The sequence below is a fragment of the Emydura macquarii genome, unplaced genomic scaffold (assembly GCF_026122565.2).
Source record: "Emydura macquarii macquarii isolate MOO-44397 ecotype Brisbane River unplaced genomic scaffold, CSIRO-AGI_Emac_v2 contig_1348, whole genome shotgun sequence".
NCBI lineage: Eukaryota > Metazoa > Chordata > Testudines > Chelidae > Emydura > Emydura macquarii.
The window spans coordinates 19,034,216-19,056,192 of record NW_027131485.1 but is presented as its reverse complement, the minus strand read 5'-3'; the positions used below and the strand labels follow the sequence as shown (position 1 = coordinate 19,056,192).

General features: G+C 39.3%; 1 protein-coding gene across 3 annotated transcripts in view; it reads left to right on the top strand.

Moving 5' to 3' along the window:
* The window catches only part of TVP23A (trans-golgi network vesicle protein 23 homolog A), a 28,491-nt gene that overhangs the window by 2,792 nt on the left and 3,722 nt on the right, over window positions 1-21,977 (top strand). Inside the window, exons 3-8 of one of the 3 annotated variants that reach the window (XR_010920380.1) lie at window positions 9,962-10,106; window positions 11,840-11,929; window positions 16,253-16,381; window positions 19,638-19,763; window positions 20,580-20,650; window positions 21,611-21,796. Coding sequence is in view for 2 of the 3 variants with exons in the window: in XM_067551303.1 (XP_067407404.1) it covers window positions 9,962-10,106; window positions 11,840-11,929; window positions 16,253-16,381; window positions 19,638-19,763; window positions 20,580-20,642 (553 nt within the window). In the remaining variant the exon portion in view is untranslated. Of the gene's footprint in view, window positions 1-9,961; window positions 10,107-11,839; window positions 11,930-16,252; window positions 16,382-19,637; window positions 19,764-20,579; window positions 20,651-21,610; window positions 21,882-21,977 lie in introns of those variants that run through there. The other 2 variants (XM_067551303.1, XM_067551304.1) reach the window with 2 other exon arrangements.

The following is a 21,977-nucleotide window of genomic DNA, read 5'->3' as shown; positions in this document are numbered from 1 at the left end:
ATTCAGACTAATTCTCCAGTTTGTCAAGGTTGTTTTGAATTCTAATAATCTCTTCCAAAGTGCTTGCAACCCTTCCTAGTTTGGTGTCATTTGTAAATTTTATAAGCATACTCTCCACTCCATTATCCAGTCATTAAGGAAAATATTGAGTAGTACCGGATCCCAGACTGACCTCTGCAGGATTCCACTAGATACACGCTTCCAGTTTGATAGAGAAGCATTGATGATTACTCTTCGAGTATGGTCTTTCAGCCAGTTGTGCACCCACCTTTTAGTAATTTCATTTATAGTCCAACAGCTACTTTTAAAAACTAAACAGTATTAAGCAGGTCACATTTTCATTTTTAATGGAGAGAATGGAAAGGGCAGTCTCATGCTCAGGGGAAGTGTCACTTTGCTTTCTTTGTTTTTGCTCTTTTGTTTAGCAAGTGGGTTGTGTTTTGGTTTTTTTTTTTTTTTTTTTTTTTTTTTTTTTTTTTTTTTTTTTAGATGAGCAAGTCATGGTGGCTCAGATTTGTTTACTTGATGGCGTCAGATATAACCACAGCTCTGGGAATAGTCCAATTGTTAGCCTGTGCAGGGTACACAGTTACCCTATATCTACTGCTGAGATACTCTGCATCTTAGTGGAGATAAAAGAAAAACCCTTTTCATATAATCCTGAGATTTTAAATTTACATTAATAGGCAAAAGATCATCATTTTGGCTAAACCTCGCAAGTCCCTTAAATGCCCCCTTCATGCTTGAGATTTTTTTTGCTATACCACATTTACTACTCACTCCAACTTTTTGTTCTGATGAAAATGTACCAGACACAAAATCCGCTTTGCCTGCGCTTCAATCTTACCTTGATTGAAAGGACTGAATTTATTCAGTAATAATAATAAAAAAACAGCCTACCCATCACAGACAAGATCAGTTATGCAAGACTGCTTTAATTAACTTTTAAAAAGTGCATTTGTAGGATGAGTAAATGGTCACTCTGATTGCTGCAAAGTTTTAGGAAGATGTTTTTCTCAAAATATTCTTAAAAAGTTGGGGCAAATTGATAAAGAACAGATTAAGCACAGCATATGTATGCATAAAGAAGTAGAATACAGATCCAATGCATATTGAAATCAGTGGAACAACTTCTACTGGCTTTAAAATGGGTGTTGGATGGGACAGCAAGATAATAGAAAACCTAAGAGAATTGGCTCTTAGATAGACTAGAAAATACAATCATTGCTTATTCCAGAAGTTTTCTAATAACAATTTCTTGGAAGCTTGAAATGAAATTTTCATGGGAACAAATTATTTAACGCTACACAAGCACATTTAAAGCAATGTGGGGATGCTCACAAGTGCTTTAAATGCTAATAAAATATTCCTTAATAGAAGAGCACTGCTCCTTCATTTAAAGAAAAAGGAGCAGGGGAGTAGATTGGTCTGTTAAGTTTTCAGTACAAGTAATAGTAAGACGAGGAGCAAATAAAAATAGAGCAAGATTTGAACTTTCCAGCCTTGACATTGTTTTTAATTAAATGATTTCACTTCCTCCTTTAAACATCTGTAGCATTTTTTTTACTGTTAATCACAAATGTGACTCTCTTCAGACAGACTGTTTACTTAATACTGTCTGAAATGCAATTTGATAGTTAAATAAACCTCATTTTGCCATAACTTATTCAAACATGTCTTTGACCACTACTTGTAGGGTGCACCCTTCTCCCGCAATTTCTGTTTGTCTAGTCCTAGACTGAACTCCTCAGGCAGGGACTGTGCATTCCTCTTTGTTCAGAAAGCTACACCAAACAAACAAAATGTATCTACCTTGTTTCACCATTGTGTCCACACTTCTCCCAGTGTTGCTAGAAGTAACTATTTCCCCTTGCTAGTTCCTGCTGTTCATTTACTCCTGGTTTTCTCTCCTATATTCTCTTGTGCTCACTTACATTCTCCCCTACCCCCCCCCCACCCCCCAATTCCAGACACCAGAGAAATGTGCATGAATTACACAACTTCATCTTAGAAACAGGAAACAGAATTACTTGAAACAAGCAGAACTATTATGTGCATAAACCAAAGCGACTCCATGATTTTATTCTCCTTTCTATTTACTCCCACATTTGTCACATCAGGTTTTAAATTTATGTCCCATTCTTGTGCTCTGAATTGTGTGGGCAGACCCTCATTAGTGGGGCTCTGTGTAGATACAAGGGATCTGCCTGCCTAGACCGAAACACAGGATTGGGACCTTAGACTGTAAGCTATTTGAACTAGGAAATGTATTGTCTGCAAAGAGCAATGCACATCTATGATGCTGTGTAACTGTTTGCTGAAAATGGAGTCTTTTATTCACAAAACAACTACAGCACGCAGTGTAATTTTCCCCATGCCATCCAGTCAATGCAGCCTAGCCTCAGGGTACCACTTTGAAGTGACCTGCAAAGGAGAATTTTGCTTCATAGACTTTAAGGTCAGAAGGGACCATTATGATCATCTAATCTGACCTCCTGCACAATGCAGGCAACAGAACCTCACTCATCCACTCCTGTAATAGACCCCTGACCTATCATTGAGTTATTGAAGACCTTAAATCATGGGTTAAAGACTTCAAGGTACAGTGAATCCACCAGCAAGTGGCCTGTGCCCCATACTGCAGAGGAAGCCAAAAAAAACGAAGGGCCAGTCTGCCCTGGGGGAAAATTCCTTCCCAGCCCCAAATATGGCAACCAGCTAAATCATGAGCATGTGGGCAAGACTCATCAGCCAGACACCCAGAAAGAATTCTCTGTAGTAACTCAGAACCCACCCCATCTAACATCCTATCACAGGCCATTGGGCATATTTACCGCTAGTAGTCAAAAGATCAGTTAATTGCCAAATTAGGCTCTCTCATCATACCATCCCCTCTACAAACTTATCAAAAACAACGAGAGTTCTGTGGCACTTTAAAGACTAACAAATTTAATATTTGCAGGCCTAAGCTTTCGAGAGACTAATTTTCTGTATTACTGCATCTGAAGAAGAGAGCTGAAGTCTCTCAAAATATTAAATGTGTTAGTCTTTAAAGTGCCACAGAACTCTCGTTATTTTTGCTGTATACAGACTAACACGGCTACCCCTCTGGAACTAAACTTATCAAAGTCACTCTTGAAGCAAGCTAGGTTTTTTGCCCCCATTGATCCTCCTTTGGAGGCTGTTCCAGAACTTTACTCCTCTGATGGTTAGAAACCTTTGTCTAATTTCAAGTCTAAAGTGCCTGATGACCACTTTATATCCATTTGTTCTTGTGTCCACATTGGTGCTGAACTTAAATAATTCCTCTCCCTCCATGATATGTATCCTTCTGATGTATTTATAGAGAGCAATCATATCTACCCTCAGCCTTCTTTTGGTTAGGCTAAGCCAAGCTCTTTGAGTCTTCTCTCATAAGGCAGGTTTTCCATTCCTTGGATCATCCTGGTAGCCTTTCTCTGGATCTGTTCCAGTTTAAATTTATCTTCTTTGTAATTTGTAAAGAATGCCTATGATATGAAGCTATTTTCAGCTTGTTTCATCTTAGAAATAAAAGGAATGTGAAGTCTGTCTTGTTCAGCTGTAGTTCTTCATAGGAGGACCAAGAACATTCTGTAGGCCCTTAAATTAAGGGGTAGTTCTGTTAATCCTTAACAAGAGCTTTCAATTTTAAGGTATTTGATATTTAACAAGAGAAAATGTAACATTCTGAAGAGAAAATATTTCTCTTTTTAATCTGATTTCATTTCCTAGGTAGGCATAAACCTACTTTTAGTTTAGTTTTTTTCATTTGTCTATAGTCTTTCCTGTGTTTCTTGGAAGACAAGACCTGAATTTCTAATTAAAAAGGAAAAGTAAAAAAACCCACCTTCTGAGGCCTGCCTTAAATAAAAAAATAAATACCCATTTTTTCCTTTTACAGGCCACCATCATAAGAGCCTGAGAATTAAGTATCTGTACTTACTATTTACCAATTGCTTGTCTGTACTGAGTTTTACACCTATTTAACTACACTGGTGCAGTTGCCTCGTGTGGATGCGGTTATACTGTATCATGGTGTAAAACATCAGTATATAGTTTTTCAGTAAAGTTAATCCAATAAATGTCTTTATAGCAGTATAACTGTATCCACACTAGGGAAATGCACCAAATGTAACTAAACTGATTTTTCTACCACTCAATTTTTGAATCACTTTACTTGAGTGTAGACAAGCCCTGAGTCTGCCTAGTGTGATGACCATTGTCCAGTGAGAATTGAACTGAGATTGCCAACTTAATTTATAAGCAACCACTCAGCTCTCAGGCCCCGATTCTGCATTGTGTAGTTCACAGGCAGACTGCAGTGTCCCTGTGTAGCCCAATGTATACTATATAAATGCAGGATCAGAGTGTGAGATGGTAAGTTTTGGTTACTTTTGTCCTTTACTGGATTTGAATGCATGAATGAGAGCCAAAGGGTCATTACATTTTAAATGTCTCCTGAGCCATCTCTTAGTTGTCTGCCTTCAATACCAAATCATAGCAGTCACCTTAGGAAAATCATGATGCTGTTTCTTTGAACTGCATGCTAGTTAATATGAATTATTTATTTGCTTACTAATTACATTAGCCTCTGACTGCCCTGGTATGTCTACAGGGATATTAGAAAGGACTGTTTCCAATTGCAGAAATAATATTAAGTATAGATAAATCCCCTTTACCTGTGCATGGATTTGGGAAGGTATACATTTCACTTTGCTCAAGTTCTGGCTTAATGTTTTACCTGCTTTATAACTCCTTTCTCCTTGGGAATATTCTGTTTAAAAATGCTATTTAGACAATAGGAACTAGAAACTGTCATTTGCAGCTCTGAAGCAGAAGAGTGAACAAGTCAAATGTATTCCCAGAGTTTTTTTTTTCCTGCTGCACAAATGAGGAAGCAAATTACTGTACCAGATTAATTTAGAGATCCTTTGTCATATACAGAAATGAACTACATTGAAATACAATAATGTGGAATTCTTTAAGCTTCTGAGATGTTATTCTAAACAATGTGGTACAAGTTATAATATACATACACACACATGCACAAAGCAGAAGAGCCTGGAACCCTATCTCTGTGTGTAGGTTCTTGACTGACTAAATCCTTGTAAGATAGCTGATGTGCTGCAGGCCTATCACTTAGTCAATAGTATTTGCTATCAACATGACTTATATATCAACTAAGATGGGTAAACACGCATAAGTCACTGTTGCACAAGTAGAAAAAGATGTTAAAGCCATAATCTAACGAAAAATATGCTGAAATCATTGAATAAAATATTAGACATTGTTGAACAAAAGTATATTATGCAGAAAAGGACCTGGGGGTAACAGTGGATAAAAAGCTGGATATGAGTCAGCAGTGTGCCCTGGTTGTCAAGAAGGCTAATAGCATATTGGGCTGCATTAGGAGGGGCATTGCCAGGAGGACGCGGGAAGTGATTATTCCCCTCTATTCAGCATTGGTAAGGCTGCATTTAGAGTATTGTGTCCAGTTTTTGGCCCCCCACTACAAAAAGGATGTAGACAAGTTGGGGAGAGTCCAGCGGAGGGCAACAAAAATGATTAGGGGCTGGAGCACAGGACTTATGAGGAGAGGCTAAGGAAACTGGGCTTGTTTTGTCTGCAAAAGAGAAGAATGAGGGGGGATTTGATAGCAGCCTTTAACTACCTGAAAGGGGGTTCCAGGGAGGATGGGGATAGGCTGTTCTCAGTGGTGGCAGATGACAGAACAAGGAGCAACGGTCTCAAGTTGCAGTTGGGGAGGTCTAGGTTGGACATTAGGAAAAAGTTTTTCACTAGGAGGGTGGTGAAGCACTGGAATGGGTTACCTAGGGAGGTGGTGGAATCGCCATCTTTAGAGGTTTTTAAGCTGAGGCTTGACAAAGCCCTGGTTGGGATGATATAGCTGAGGTTAGTCCTGCTTTGAGCAGGGGGTTGGACTAGGGACTCCTGAAGTCCCTTCCAACTCTAGTATTCTATGATTCTATGGCAATACAAGATTGACAGGGATAACTTTGTTGAAGCATCAAATGTTTTAGAAAAGCAGAAGGCCATAATTCAGCCAAATATGTAATCTATTTTGGTTTATTATAATCCTACCTTTTTATTTTTTTCACCACAACTGTCCATGGCAAAAATAAACCTAATTGTCCTTTCAACTAATTATACCACTTATTTTGTGATTTACATTCTGAACTTCCCACAAAGAGGAAACCGAGTGTACATGTCTGATAACAAACCACCCAATATCTTTGTACTAAAAAGAGTATAGACTGGACACATTTCATGGCATCAATTTCTCCTCAAACTCCACTGTCTTTTTTGCCAAAACTCCTGCAAATCACTGTATATGGTGCAAAAATAAAATAAATACCCAAACTAAACAATTGTAATGGGACCCAGACTCTGGGGAAATGAGGCAATGACTCTATTGCTTCTCTAAAAGCTGCTTGCTGAGACCTTTGCAGGAATCTACAAGGGAGTATGATTTGTTGAGGTGTGGAGAATCAGTGACTCCCCTTCTAAAAGGGACTGGGAGTGGCTTGGGGGAAGTGAAGCAAACCAAAGCACTGTCCAGCAGGCTAAGAGAAATCTAAATCCTTGTCCCTTTTTGTATGCATCTACATTTGAATGGCTTTGCTTTGTTTGGCTCCAGAAAGGGAAGAACACTTCAGTTTGTTTGTAATTAGTGATTGCTACCTGAAGAGCCTTATGCAGTTTTATGTTTCATTTGCTTGCACTGTGCCTTTGTTAGACTAACCCTACTTATCAGCCTCCAATAAACAGTTCTCGTATAGTCTGTGGAAATCCTTAGTCCAGACCCATAAGTTTCAGTCCAAATAGTATATTCATAATAGTCATGGAGTTTAAGGCCAGAAGGGACCATCAGCTGTAGTCGGCCTATGTAATACTAGCCACCAACACCACCCAGTACCCAAACATGAAACCCAACAACTGGTATTACAGCTCACAAGAGACTAGACTATTATGTGCCACAGGCAGAGAGTAGGAGGAACCTAAGTGCACCACTGCGTGAGGCCCCCACAGTGGCCAGGGAGTGATTAAGTGAGATATACCCAGATAATCCTGGCAAGTGACCAGCACCCACATGCTGCAAAGGAAGGCAAAAATCCCCCAAGGGCCTGTTGGAAAATTCCTTCCCAATCCCACATATGTGATCAGTTAGACTCTGAACATGTGAGCAAGAACCAGCCAGCCAAGCACCAGAAAGAGAGAGAGAGAGAGGTTGCTTGGTGTCACCTTCCCATCCACTGTCCCATCTCCAGCTGTGATCATCCTTGCTTTTTCCAGTGAACACCTATCCAAGTCTGGGATCAGAACTTTTCTAAGTCCTATTAGCACTATTAACACCCTAATGTCCCTCAACATTAGTACTACTAATACCGTTCAGCAACTGGTATATTCTAGCAGCCTTTACCCACCACTTGTCTGCCTGGTTTTGCTCGATCGCTAATCTTTATCAGCACAATGCACCTTTTATGTGAGGCCCTGCTTTGTATTACCTCTCCTTGCTATTTACCACAGCAGAGTAACTGTCACTTGCCCTTCTGGTCCATTTGTTTAATGTCACAGGCCTTCCCAGACATCCTGGCAGTGACTAGATAACTCAGATGCCCTACGTTTCCCTATATTAAATTGCTGTTAAAATCAGAAAGTGTAAAACATACATTACTTATTATCCTTACTGGAATAAAGTCAAGACACACGCTACAAATCTGCAAGAGCAATGCAATACTTCCAGTTTTGACAATTTCTATTATAATGTCTATTTACACAGAAGCTGTTTGAAAGGGGGAAAAAAGCTTTAATTTAAAATGTCATATGCTTAGTTGTAAACCAGACAACTGTTCTTGGAAAGTTTGAGGTTAGTGTGGGTACAATCATCAGTTTACTGCGTCATTTTGGCTATTTTAATAAAGTGAGTTTGCCTCTTCTATGAACGCTGCATTGCCAGTTAGTTCTGGAGGAATGAAGTATTCTATTCTGGCTAGCACACTGTAAATGAATATTAACTAAATTTTGACTGCAGGAGCTTTGACTGGTGTTGATTAATGAGTCAGAAAAGAAGCAGCTTAGTTTTCAGATTCCATGGCGAGTTTGCTGGGCTGGCAGGATTTAAAAAAAAAAAAAAAAAAGGTAAATTGATTTGATATGGAAATTAACATGACACCATAGTGCCATTTGGGTGTAACTCTCTAGTATAACCAAATATTAATCATACTTTTGAAAATACTAGCATTTACAAAAATTAATCATTGTCCACTACTAACTAAAAACTTAAACCTCAGATTTTGAACTCAGTGAATACTAGTGCATTAGCCTTTACACTTACTCTTTTTGCAGTCTTTTACTTTAGTCAAAGTTAATTCATTTAAATGTTAACATCTACAAGCCTTCTAGCATGTCAGCTTATTTCTGGAAGTAATCAGGTATGTTCAGCATTTTGGATAGGACATAATACCACAGGTGAAGATGAATTTATGGAGTAATAGCCTATCACCAGCCAGGTATTTTGATCTGTTAATATTACTGTATCTTATTGCTTATGCCTTGTAATTACTTGGCTATAACTAATTAATGGCAGCTTTATAGGGATGATTCCCTTATTTTATATGCAGGCAACATTGTGAATTTTATGCTGGAGACCTAACACAGGATCTACTCCCCACCCTTCCTGCTACTTGTCAAATTTAAGCGTAGGCTATTTCTTATTCATTTAAAAAATAATTCTTTAAAGTTTAGAGGATCAGTAAAGAGATATACCATAGTTTTGCCTATATCTTGCATAATGGTATTAATTATAAAAATGGGAAATTGAACTAATGATTAAGTGTAACAATAAGTTGCCTTATTCAGAAAGTGAATTGTGTTCTTCAGGTACAGGGTGGTGATTGGTGAAGTTCTAAAATGGAAGTGCCTCCAAAATTAATTGGCAAGCTAACACAGAAATTTGTATATGTGCTAATTAAGTATTAATTAGTCCGCCAGCTTGGAAGCTGATGAGTAAGCAAGATAAAACATTCCACAATAAAATAATTTTCCTGTTGAATAGGACAGATACAATTTCACCTTCTTTCCAAATGGACAAGATTAGTTTAAGTGGCTGGGTTTTTGCTTACATCAGCTGAACATGCCCAAATAGCCATTGAAACTATAGATGGGGGAGAAGGTCACATGCTTTGTAGCTTGTGTAGGCCACACCTGGGCTCCTTGCCTTTCTTCATTCTCCCCCGTAAGCTTCCTCTGCGCCAACCTCCCATGCCCCTTTGTTTCAAGGGTCTCCCTACAACTCTCCCCTGCCAGGGGTCATGTGCCACTCCTGTTTTCACCTTCTCCCCATGCCATAGGCTGTTTTTACCCTTCCCCCATTGCCCCGCATCAGGGGTTTCACGTGAAACCCCTTCCTGGGTTTCTGTGCACAACCGTCTTTCCCAGGTCCTCCAATCTGCCTTTTCCCCCCCCCCCCCCCGCGCCCCCCCAAAGGGTTCCATTCCTGATTAACTTGTACCAGGGTCTCCCATTCTCCCCCTTATGCTCGGGGCCAAGTGCACCCCCTTTCCTGTACCAAGGTCCCCCTATTCCCTTCCAGGGTTCTTTTTTGTGCCCCTATTCTCACCCATATGCCAGGGGACTGCCTACAATAAATAATAAAGAAACTATTTTTTTTCTTCTAAATTAGGGGGAAGGAGGAATGTTTATAGGTAATAGGCAGCACAATATTCCTTTTAGTCTCATGCTGAAACTTAGCTAGTGGGAAAACTGTGATTGCTTTGTTGAATAAGGGATCTGCATCCTATCACACACATTTAAGTAAATATCACATGTTTTTTATAACATTTCACAAACTGCAACTTTGGTAAATATTATAATACGTCTTGTCTCTTAAGTTAGTAAGTGTTTTGGATTGTTTTCCTAGGCATCCCCTGGCCACCTTTTTTCACCTGTTTTTCCGAGTGAGTGCTATTGTTACCTACTTGCTCTGTGACTGGTTCAGCAAAAGCTTTGTTGCCTGTTTTGTCACTATTCTTCTCCTTCTGTCCTTTGACTTTTGGTCTGTTAAGGTAAGAACATTCTGAACAAGTAATGAAGTTTGAAAGTATTGTTTGTTTATTTCTTGATTTTGGTTTTTCTTAATGGCAAATACAGTGCAAAATAACTATCAGATAATCCTGTACTTCTCTTCCTTTATTAAACCTCCCTGACAGCTTTGTTTTAACTAGATGGATGCAACATTTACACATTTTAGTACAAATATTAAGGAAGCTATCTCACCTATGGTAATCTTGTTTATGCTTGATCTCTGGGATCAGGTAAGGTAGCGCTCTAGGTCTTAGTGTTGATCTTTACGTTCAATTTAAAGAACAGTATTCATTGATGAGCTGCAAAAGGATGATGGCTGTAATACCAGGGTCTTTGAGATTGAGAAGCTGTTGATGTAGGAGGGGAAAAATCTTTCATATAATTTTTCATTTTATACAGCTTTTAAAAGGCTGGAGTCTAGGCATCCTGAAAGTTAAAAAGACGCCATATATTTGTAATAACATCAGAATACAATCCATAGCTTTAATCGAGTTCTATACCATCCAATAATGGAGAAATTGCAAAGGATCCCTGGGAAGAAGGACTGAGGCACTGATTCTACAATGAAATCACGTGGGTAGACTCATGTGCCTGCATGGAACCCCTACTGAAACCAGTGGCATTCTGTATAGATACCAGACCACTGAATCCCTGATCCCCCAGTTTGAACTGCACAAGACAACAATATTGCCACCAATGTGGTGGGCCTTCTGATTTTGACCCCATTTTGTAGAAAAGTCCAGTTATGTGGAAAGAAAAACCTGTCACTACTCTAGTTATTTGGGAAATCAATTTTAGAATGCTGAAGACAAACTGGAGAAGACACTTTTAATGTTGTTCTGCCTGGTCACGATGTCTTAAATTGATTTTTTTTTTAAATAGTCCAAAGCTTTCTATTTAAATTTTTGGTCAACAGATCGAAATTGATCTAGATGTTAAATCTAGGATTTTATTTATTTTATCTTTTTTTGGATCTGGGCAAGAAAATAAAGTGAAGTGAAAAAAAGTTACCTGAGCTATAAAGCTTGTGGATGTCCCTTCCTACATATGTGATTTTCCTTTTCCTTCAAAAATGACTGAATAAACATTGTTCCTGTATTATACTAACTGTAGATTATATTTTGATTTTTGGGGAGGGCGTTTGGATGCATTAAAATGGGCAGTTGAGGAATATATATGTTAACCTCACATTCAAAGAAAGTCTTAGAATGAAGGGAAAGGGGAGAGAAGTGAAGGATATGTTAATTTATAGGTGCATATTGATATCTTATAATGAAAAAATTGTTATAATATTCATCGATATGTAAAGATTAGTGCCGAACTTGTTTGTGAATCTTTGTAACTTGTTTATAATGAATCTTCCTCTTTCCTGTCTGTCCTATACCCTTTTGGATTTTCCCTCTCATTTAAATATATATGCATGTGTCCCAGCTGAATAACAACTCTTGTAATTGACTTGGGAGAGGCATTTTCCCATTGAAATAAAACTATATTGCATTAATGCTCATATTACAACAGCATTATAGGGCTCTATATTTCTACTAATTGACCTTAGTAACCATACACCCCAAAAAATTGGCATAGCTCTCAGATCCTTTTGTCAACTGTTTTAAAATTAATTCTGTCTTTCAGAGTCATGTTTGTGAATTTAAAAAAAAAAAGTCTAATGTGAATTACCTAAATGATTTATAGAAATAACTAATTTTGTCACTAGAATGTAACTGGAAGACTCTTAGTTGGCTTACGCTGGTGGAACCAGATTGACGAAGATGGAAAAAGCCACTGGGTTTTTGAAGCAAAAAAGGTACTTTTAAAGTAAGAACTACAGTAAAATATTATCTGTTATAATGTGTAACAACAGCTGATAACACATTAAGTGCTGTTAATTCTGGAATGTTAATGTTGTATAAAGGATATTATCCAGATTTTACCACTCATGGGGTAAATTTTCAGAGCAATATTAAAAGAATTGAAACCACATAGGTCTGTCACAAATTTGAGGTTTTTTCATAGCACTAAACTTTTGTCATACAACAGTTTCAACACTTTGACCTTGGCAGAAACAATAGGATCTTGCTTTATGACATAGTAAATTTGTATAATTTTATTGCTTGTTCATTTACAATTTCCTTGGAAGAGAACATCACATGAGACCTCGGTGTTCTATTTGCCTACTCCTGATACTGATGGCAGTTCTGCACTGCAACGCAAGAACTGCTGGAAATGAAGGTTACCTACCTATAACCGGAGTTCTTTGAGATGGCCTCTGCATATTCGCATTCATGGGATGCACAGATATTTGTAGTTCAGACAGTGGAACTTTTTCATAGCATTGCCCATTAGAATGCTCATGTATCCCTCTCCCCTGCATTCGTTAATGTTCAGAAGGCAGTTATAGAAAGGGATATAGTACCCTCTGCTACCTCAGTTTCTTTCACCATTTCCTCAGAGTCAAGATTCTGTTAAGGAAGAGGAGAAAGTGGGTGGAGTTTGTTATGCCAGGCACCGCTGCTCAGAGCTGCTTGCAGGTTCCAGATACCAGGTGAAGAATAAAAACACGCCCACACGAGTTAGGTACACTTATCTTTAATCCTGGCTTACGCTCCAAACAGCAGAGGGAGACTCTAATGCGCTCTGTGAAGCGGGCTGCAGGGGATTGGTGCCACACAATCCAAGTGGATTCATGGCAGAGTCTCGTTGTGCAGTTTGCATTTCAAGCTTTTATACAGCATTCTCTAGGGAACAGCACGCATTGGCTAATTTACAGCACATGACCTTCTTTCCTCACTTTCTCCTCCTCTTGGCACCTAAACAAGCTACGCATCGGGTTCTGAAACAGCAGGCTCTGCACCTTGTTTACCGTGCTGTATCAGCAATTCAATCAAACTGTTCGCAACCCGATGGTACCCGCCACGTCAAGGGGTGGATTGTAGTGGCAGGGCCTGGAAGATTTTGTAAGGCACTGGAGATAGTGATGCAAAGAAATAAAGGTTACTTTTCCATTTATGTACTGCTTGCCAAACTCTCATGAGTGGGCAGGTGGAACTTTGAGTTCTAACCAAATAGGGATTGAAGTACTGCTGTACTAAACTGAGTATCCAGTTAGATACTAAGTCTAGGTAGCTGTTCTGTAAATTATATATATATAGAGAGAGAGAGAGAGAGAGAGAGAGAGAGAGAGAGAGAGAGAGAGAGAGCTGGCTAGCATCTTGGGAACAAATTTAGGATTAGAACAGAGCACCATCTTATTCTTGTGGCAGAGTGTGAAGGGAATGTCAGCCAGAAAGAGCACGTAGTTCATTCATTTGCCTAGCTGATGTTATTGTGAAATCCATTTTAATAGAAGGAACAGAGAAGAGGCTGCTGTAGGCTGAAAGGGAGGCTTCATTAGCTGCATAAAGACTAAATTGAGATCCCATGCTGATACTGGATTCTTTTTTGGTGGATACCTATGGGCAAGTCTCCTCATAATTATCTTTCGGGGCCAGATGGACAGCTGTAGCTGTTAGGTGATCTTTTGAGGCTATAGAAAGATCTGAAAGTTTTAACTGAAGCAACTGTTCAAGAATAGACTGAAATGGTGCCAGTGGTGGTGTTTAGCTGTTTTGGGGTGGTGGGAAAGAAAAGTGGCTGGGGATATCTGCAACTCCTCATCCAACCTTCTCTGCTCTGAGGATAACTAGCAGGACCCTTCCTCTTATTCTAACCTTAGGGACAGAAATAACTTTTGTCTTGATGCTGGTACTGGACCTGACTGCAGCTCTGTGTGATGTATTTGAGCTACCACAATGAAGGCTGGTTCTGTATGGATAGACAATATAGAAACAACTGCCAGCTCTGGAATGATCTTCAGAACTGGGGGATGACTTTTACGCAGGGACTTACCCTCACCTGAAATCTTAGTTTTTGATTTAGAAGCAGCTGTTTTGATTCAGATCAGACAGATCCAAGGAGTCTCCTGAATGCAATTTGGCCCTGCTAGCAGGAGTTATCTTGTCTTGCACCATGTGTCTTGGAAGCGAAATAGAGGGATATCAAGGTTTTTCAGAATTTAACATAGACTGAGTCTGAGTTTTGATCTGGTAACTGGCTGAACTGATGTCCTAGATAGATATGTTAGGGGCAGAGATCAGAACCTTTGGTATGGTGCTTTTCATCTTTTCAGTCCCCCAGGTGTCAGGAACTGACACTGGCCTTTTCACCGAAGATGCAGACCTGTTGGATGAGCCTGATCCAGGAGGTTTTGCAGTCAGAGCTTCTTGAAGCAATAAAGTTTGCATCCTCTTTTGGTGTTCCTTGTATGCTCTTGGAGAGTGACCCTCTCTGCGCAGGCCAAGTATAGATGCATCTGTCATGGGCATCATATTCCGGGAACACTGCTGGACAAAACCACACTTTCTGAAGTCACAGCTTAGTTTTCAGATCTGCCATGGAACTGGAATTGAAATCTCAACTATGAACAAAGAATAAAAAAACTAATTTTTAGAGAAGGATTTGGATATGATGGATCCAGACAGGTTCCTGTCAGGCTACTGCCTAGCTGGAAGAAACTGAAGTGGCAGAGGGCACCCTACCCCTTTTATAGCCTCGCCCTCAAACATTCAGGAGTGCATGAATGCTCTCACAGGCACTGCTATGAGCAGGGTCCAGTTTGCTGCACCCACTGGTGCATTCTGAGTGGAAATATGCTGAGCACAAGCTATAAACTTCCCTTCAGAGCTCTTGGGGTAAAGATTCATCGGTGTTTCCAGGTGGGATGCTATAAATTTTCTGATCATACTGGATTTAATTTCTATAAAAGAACCAAACTTTTTGTTTACAAGACCTAGTCACTGAATCTTTACTTTGCAAATAGTGGAAGGCTTGCTTTACTTAAACCATTGCTTCCCTTTTGTGCTTCACTATAGCTCCTCAAAGTTTTGGGTGTTTCCACTTTCACTTAAGAAAACTCAGCATTTTTATCATTTGACTTTACCATGTTCTTATCTGTACCACCAGGATTTCTTTCAAATTAGGACTTAATTAGCATTAGTGTCTGAGCTTCCTCTACAGAAGTCAGCTCAGAGGTATCTGGCTTCAGCAGGAGCATGAGTCATGCCCTATTGTATTTGTTGCAACCTCAAAATAGATTGGACAAGCTGTGCAGTTACCAGCTTGAACAAGGATTTTGAAGGATTCTCTTCATATTTAACACAGAATGAAGTCTGCTTGGTGTTTGGCATGACCTTCGCTGTAAAATACTGTATAACAAGTAGTAAGTTATGGTTGATAGTATGTTGTTCAAATAAAGTGAAAGCTGTTATTGTGCACAGTTTAACAATTGAAGAGCAGGCTTGCATTTCGTGATTTCTAAATTGTAGAATGGTGCATGCTTGAAACATAGTCAGCCAATTTATTCAAGATGGCTTTCCAGATAGTTACATCATTGCACATTTGCAAGGGAGCAGTCTATGCAGCATATAGGGTGTATAGACTGATCTGTACTCCTAGTTTTTCCAAAATACAAGGTGAGGTTAAATAAGAATATAAAGAGAGCCAAAATGACAGTTTGATTTTTTGGGGAAAAGAAGCAATTAAGTCCACAATTGCTCCTAAAACATTACCATCCTGCCTATTAAACAATCTAATGTGCTGAAACTACTCATTCTAGGGTACTTCATAATTTTGTAGTATTTAAATAAAATCAATTGCATTCTGCCAGTTAGTATTTTTCCTTTCATATTGTTGAAGATAGCCATTAAAATCCCAGTTTGCTTCATGCAGAATATCAAGGTCTAAAATGCTTGGTGGCTCAACTAGTTATCCAGCATACCTATGGTCCTAAGTAGAGTTCAGGACATCTGCTCTCTCAGGATCTGCATCACTAATTTTTGTCTGTGTAAATAAAATTAGTATTTAGAAGCTATATATAGTTCTTCCATGCCACCATGATTTCAGTTAACTTAATCCCTGTCTAAGGAAGCATACAGTCAAGCTATAGGAAGTAATTTATTCCAATTAGCTAAAAGGTTATATATGTAACTCAGCAGAAACAAGAACATGCCAATGCATACAAAACCTCTGACAGGAGTGTCCCAGTTCTTAACTACTGTTAGGGTATTTTGCTAACTAAACTTTTTCTTTCTAGGTATCTACAAGCATAGCTGCCTCAACTGAAATTGAAGCTCGAATCTTTTGGCTTGGACTGATTATCTGTCCAGTTATTTGGACAGTGTTCTTTTTTAGCACTTTGTTTTCCTTGAAGTTGAAATGGCTGGTAAGCATGGGGTAATTGCACGTAAGTTGTGGGTGATAAGTGCAAAGGAAGGGAAAAGGAACAGAAAAACTCAAGCCCGTTAAAATATAGTTCTAAGTTAAAGATTCCATAGAGAGTCAGAATTTAAGTTACAAGCTTCCAATGAGAGCTTCAAGAAGTTGTAGAGCAGGCTTCTGTTCCCAGACTGAAGTTAATCCCTTAAGCCTGGCATAGACTTTACAATTCCTTACTCTGCCTCCAATAGATTGTGGTCTGTCAGCCCTCTTCTTCTGACTCAAATAGAGGTTTTAGCTGTCAGCCACCACTGCAGCTTCAGTTCAGAAAACTCCCCCAATACAATACCCAAAGCTAAAAAAAAAAATAGCTTCTTACCTCGTAACTGTTGTTCTTCAAGATGTATTGTTCATGTCCATTCCCAATTAGGTGCATGTGCACCACATGCACTGGCGCTGGAATTTTTTCCCCTAGTGGTATCCGTAGGGACAGCTCTAGCACCCTCTGCAGTGGCGCATGTATGCGCCATATATAGGGCACTGCCTGCCCCCCTCCCTCTCAGTTCCTTCTTATCGGATCTTCAACTGAAGGGAAGAAGGGTAGGTTATGGAGGGGACACGAGCAACACAAAGAACAGTTTCAAGGTAAGTAACTATTTCTTCTTTGAGTGCTTGTTCATGTCCATTCCCAATTAGGTGACTTAGCAGTATCTCCGCAGCAGGCAGGAGTTCATAGGTGTGATGTTTGCAACACTGCTCTGCCAAAGCCAGCTTCATCCCGAGCCTGCTGTGTGATGGTGTAATGGGACAGGAAGGTATGCACTGACGACCATGTAGCAACTGCTACACACTGACACTGATGTACTCAGCGCTGAGGCCGACCTCAGTACCTAGGCCAGTCTGAGCACCAATTCCATTAGGATGGCTGAGTCTGGTGTCCCGCTCCTTTTTAGTCCGAGGACAGAAACTTTTACAGATTTTACATTTTTCCCACACAAGTTATGCTGAGGCACTTCAGGCAGCTCTGGTGTGGGCCACTCAGCGGCATTGACTTCTCACAGGAAGCGCAGGGTTTAAAAACCGGGGACCGGGGCATGCCCTGTCCCTGGGTCAAACGCAACTGAAACTAACTCTAAAACTAACACTTAACAGCAAAGACTAAGTATATATGCTTGGTAATAAGAAAACCACTAGGTTTGACGAAGGACTTGAAGAGCAAGGGAACGTTCCAGCACCGTCACAGGCGGTAAGAAGGAACTGAGGGGGTGGGAGGGAGGCCAGCGGTGCCCTATACATGGGGGGGGGGGGCATATGCTGCTGTAGAGGGCGCTAGAGCCGGCCCTATGGGTACCACTAGGGGAAAAAAATTCCAGCACCAGTGCATGTGGTGCGCACACACCTAATTGGGAACGGACATGAGCAAGCACTCAAAGAAAGTTTAGTTCCAGAGAAACAAAAAAGGAGAAACCAATCCCGCAGATTGCAGTTAGGTTTTACTTTTGCATGTTTTCTTGGGACTTGGCTAATATTTGTAGAAAAATCTGTCAATCCTTTCACCACCCTCGTGGTCTCCAAGCCTTGCAACAGACCACTTTGTCACACCGCATCATTTAATGCGGACATTACTGGAAATAAGCAGTTGTTGCTTATTGTCAATACCACCATACTTGCATTAATGCAACAAGTTATGTAGCAGGACTCATACATGTAAAGATCAACATTTCTACACAAATTACTTGCATTGCTGGTGTATAGATATGCTTGAAATGAGGCCTTTTTAACTCAGTTACAATTACTGGTTCCAAAATAAGAGTTTTCTAGAAAATGTCTTACTTTCTTTGGAAGAGAATACTACCACTAATAATTTTTTAAAGTTCATTACACAACTAGATAGAGAAGTACAAAGTACTATACTTAGGAAGGAAAAAAAAAAAGTCAAATTCACAGCTACAAAATGGGGAATAACTGGCTAGGTGGTAGTATTCCTGAGAAGGATTATAGTGGATCACAAATTGAATGAGTTGACAGTGCAATGCAGTTATGATAAAGGCTAATATTCTGGGGTGCATTAACAGGAGTGTCATATATAGGACACAGGAGGCAATTGCCCCTGCTCCACTCAGCACCAGTGAGGACTCCACTGAAGTACTACGGCCAGTACTGTGTGCCACACTTTAGGAAAGGTTTGGACAAATTGGGGAGAATCCAGAGGGGAGCCACAAAAACGATGTTTAGAAAACTGACCTTTCAGGAAAGGTTAAACTGGGCATGTTTAGTCTTGAGAAAAGATGACGGGCGGGGAGGGACTCTGTCGTCTTCAAATTTGTTAAGGACTGTTATAAAGAAGACAGTGATCAATTGTTCTCCACGTCCACTGAAGGTAGGACAAGTAGTAATGGGCTTAATCTGCAGCAAGGGAGATTTAGGTTAGATATTAGGAAAAATGTAGTTAAGCTCTGGGACAAGGCTTCCAAGGGCGGTTGTGGAATCCCCATTACTGGAGGTTTTTTAGAACATATTAGACAAGCACCTGTCAGGGATGATCTAGATATGTGGTTCTGCCTCAGTGCAGGGGGCTGGACTTGATAAACTCTCAAGGTCCCTCCAGCAGTCCTATATTTCTATGATTCTGAAAGCTGCTGAAGCTATCCTGTTGTAAAATACTTACCAATCCTGTTGTGGTACTAAAACTAATACTTTCTGCAGATGTTGGTTCATCTAAACTGCACTCAAGTCTTTCATAAAATTTGCAAATTATTATAGAACCTCCTTTGTAGGTAAAGGGATAGGGGCATTCAAGGTTAAATTAAATTAAAGACCTTGTGGTAAATAGCTGCCAGAGACAATTTGGCTATGAATAAATCTTAAAATGAAGGGGACATGATTGTGTATAGATTTAAAGTTGTTGTTTTTGGGTTTTTTTGAGTCAGACTGACAATTAGGCACAAATCACTGACAAAATGAGTCAAGTTGGAAGGAGTGAGACCAGAGCTGGAAAAAAAATTTCCATCCTTGACGTGTAATGTAAGAGAACCCCAAAAAAGGCTAATTTGTCAGTGGGTAGGGAAAAGTGTTACTGCAGGACTAGTTATTTAAGCTTCTTGAAATGGAAGTTTTAATTTAGCATTTGAGAGTAAATTCCTTTTGATATTACTTATATTAAGCAGCATTATCATTTTATATACATTAAGCTTTTACTTGTCTGTAGCCTCTTAGAGGCAAGGTGGGTGAGGTAATATATTTTATTGGACCAACTTCTGCAGGCTCTTGTGATAGCTGGAATCTCCCTTCAAACTGCTAACTTATATGGATACATCCATTGTAAATTAGGAGGAAAAAAAAGCATCAAAGTAACTTCAAGTTTTTTGTCTCAGCAGATGTTTCAGAGGGTAAGTATTAAGGTTAGTTATTATTTGCAATACTCGCATCATGTATGTGTTTTCCACAGCAGATTTAAATGAATTGGGCATTATGCTGATTTACACTTTGATAGACATGACTGAGGATTGCTAGATTGTGCTTGTGTAAGTGAGGAGCACAACTCACTATAATGTAAGTGGACCTACGGATTTCCTATGCATGGATAATATCAGCGCATATGTCTGCATCAACATTGTTAAAGCCTCAGACTTGTAATCCCTCTTTCTGAAATGCAAGTTTAATGTTTAATCTACTAAACCAGTTTGGGAATTGTATGGTCTGACTGCTGCACTGCAAAAGAGTAAGTGTGACCTGAGAAGAGAATCCAAAATGATCCATTGACATGGATTGCTCTGCAATAAATGGAAGTACTTCCTTGAAAAGTGGCCTGTAAATAGGGCCTATAAAATTGTCCCGGTATTCATTTGAGAGTTCTGGTCATGGTTTGGGGTAGGGTACGAGAAAATATTTCACTGCTATTACTATGCTCCTTTCTGAACATGAATGGCAAAGACCAACAAATCAAGTTCTATTTTCCAAAAAGGTGCAGAATTGGGTTGCTTAAAAAAATAAGCACCATTTTTTTCTCATGCATTGTGGAAAAAGTGACCAACAAACCCATTCTGTGCTCTTATATTACCTCCTTGGAATAGTTAAGATTTTGTGAAGTAGGAGGCAGTAAAAATGATTGAGGAATGATTGCAGAAGATGTTCTAGATACAAATGCTGGAGCAGCATTAGGTTAGCAGAACATCATCTTTGGATTTCATGTGTTCATTCCACAGGAGAGACAAGAAGAAATTCAGGGTATGGATGTCCTGAAGGGTATGGAAATACACAACCTGTAGGTGACCACGTAAGTTGAGGACTGATACTGGAAAAATGGATAAGCAACAAAAGACATTTATTAAAGCAGTTCTTGATAAGTAACACTATTCTAGAACTATCAACCCTGTCTGAACAAGAGTAAAGAACTGCTTGGTCAAAACATGTCAAACTCATTTTTAGTGACAGAGTTCCTTTGCTACCAGTTACAAACTAAATACTTAAGCTAAAAGGCAATGTGTGCAGGAAGGAATTTACATCTTTACTTAAACAGGCTAAAAGCTAGCTTTAAAACCTACGCTGCAATTTCTTTCTTCAGTTTGAGAAGTTAATGTAGAATTTGTTTGTTAATGACTGCATTCATTTTAATCAACAAGATAAACCTTGGAGGATTCCTGCTCTTGGGTGTTTCTAATACTCAGTTCTGTGGTATTCAGACTATATAGATCAGGCAGCATAATTTCAGAAGTGTAATATAAAAGACAACTGCTGTTTTCCCACAGTATGTGCTACTCATTTCTCAGAGTTTGGGATGGTTAATCACTGGATAAGTCAGACGACTTATTAACACACGCAGGCTGAGAATACCCCTCCTAAATGAGCGCACAGTAGAGTTGTTGCCCATCCCCTTTTTCTTTCCTCCTTCATGCCAGAATTTAGCCAGAGGGAGGGAGTCTAGAATCAGAGATTGGGATGAGGAACAGAGGAAAGCACATTTGACAGGGATTTCTGGCAACACTATCTTTATTACTTAGTGAATAAAGCCTGAACATTGACTTATTTCCTTGCTATAAATCAAGTCAACTCATTCTGTTATACAGCCCCCAGTCAAGTTTGTTGATTTAAAGCAAATGCAATTAATCTTTCTTGGACACTTGCCCTCTAACTTCCTGTATTACAAACAAGGAAATTAATGTTAGCTTATCTAAGTAAAAAACATTGGTTAGTAATTTTTTCCCCACTAGGCTGAAACTTATTTTTCCTTTCCCAGACACTCTGGTCACAAAAGAGGAGACAATCTTAAATTTAACTGACTGCACTCTAAATATGGAACTCTACTAATCAAAGAAAAAGATGTCCGAATGATCTTATTCAATGACATAACATGGAAATGCACACTACAATTAATCCTCAAATGAAGAAGGCTTGAAAGTACTAATATTTAAAAGAGGCTCAGGTAAATGGGAGGCATTACATATGTCCCAATGAAAATATGTATTTAATATATAAGAGTTTCTGAATAAAGTCTGTATGTGCACGTCTCTGGAGATTACATTCACTAATCACACATACAAGATTTCAGGAATCACAATCTTGCATGTAGGTAGCACCTTTTATACACAGTGACTTAATTCTAT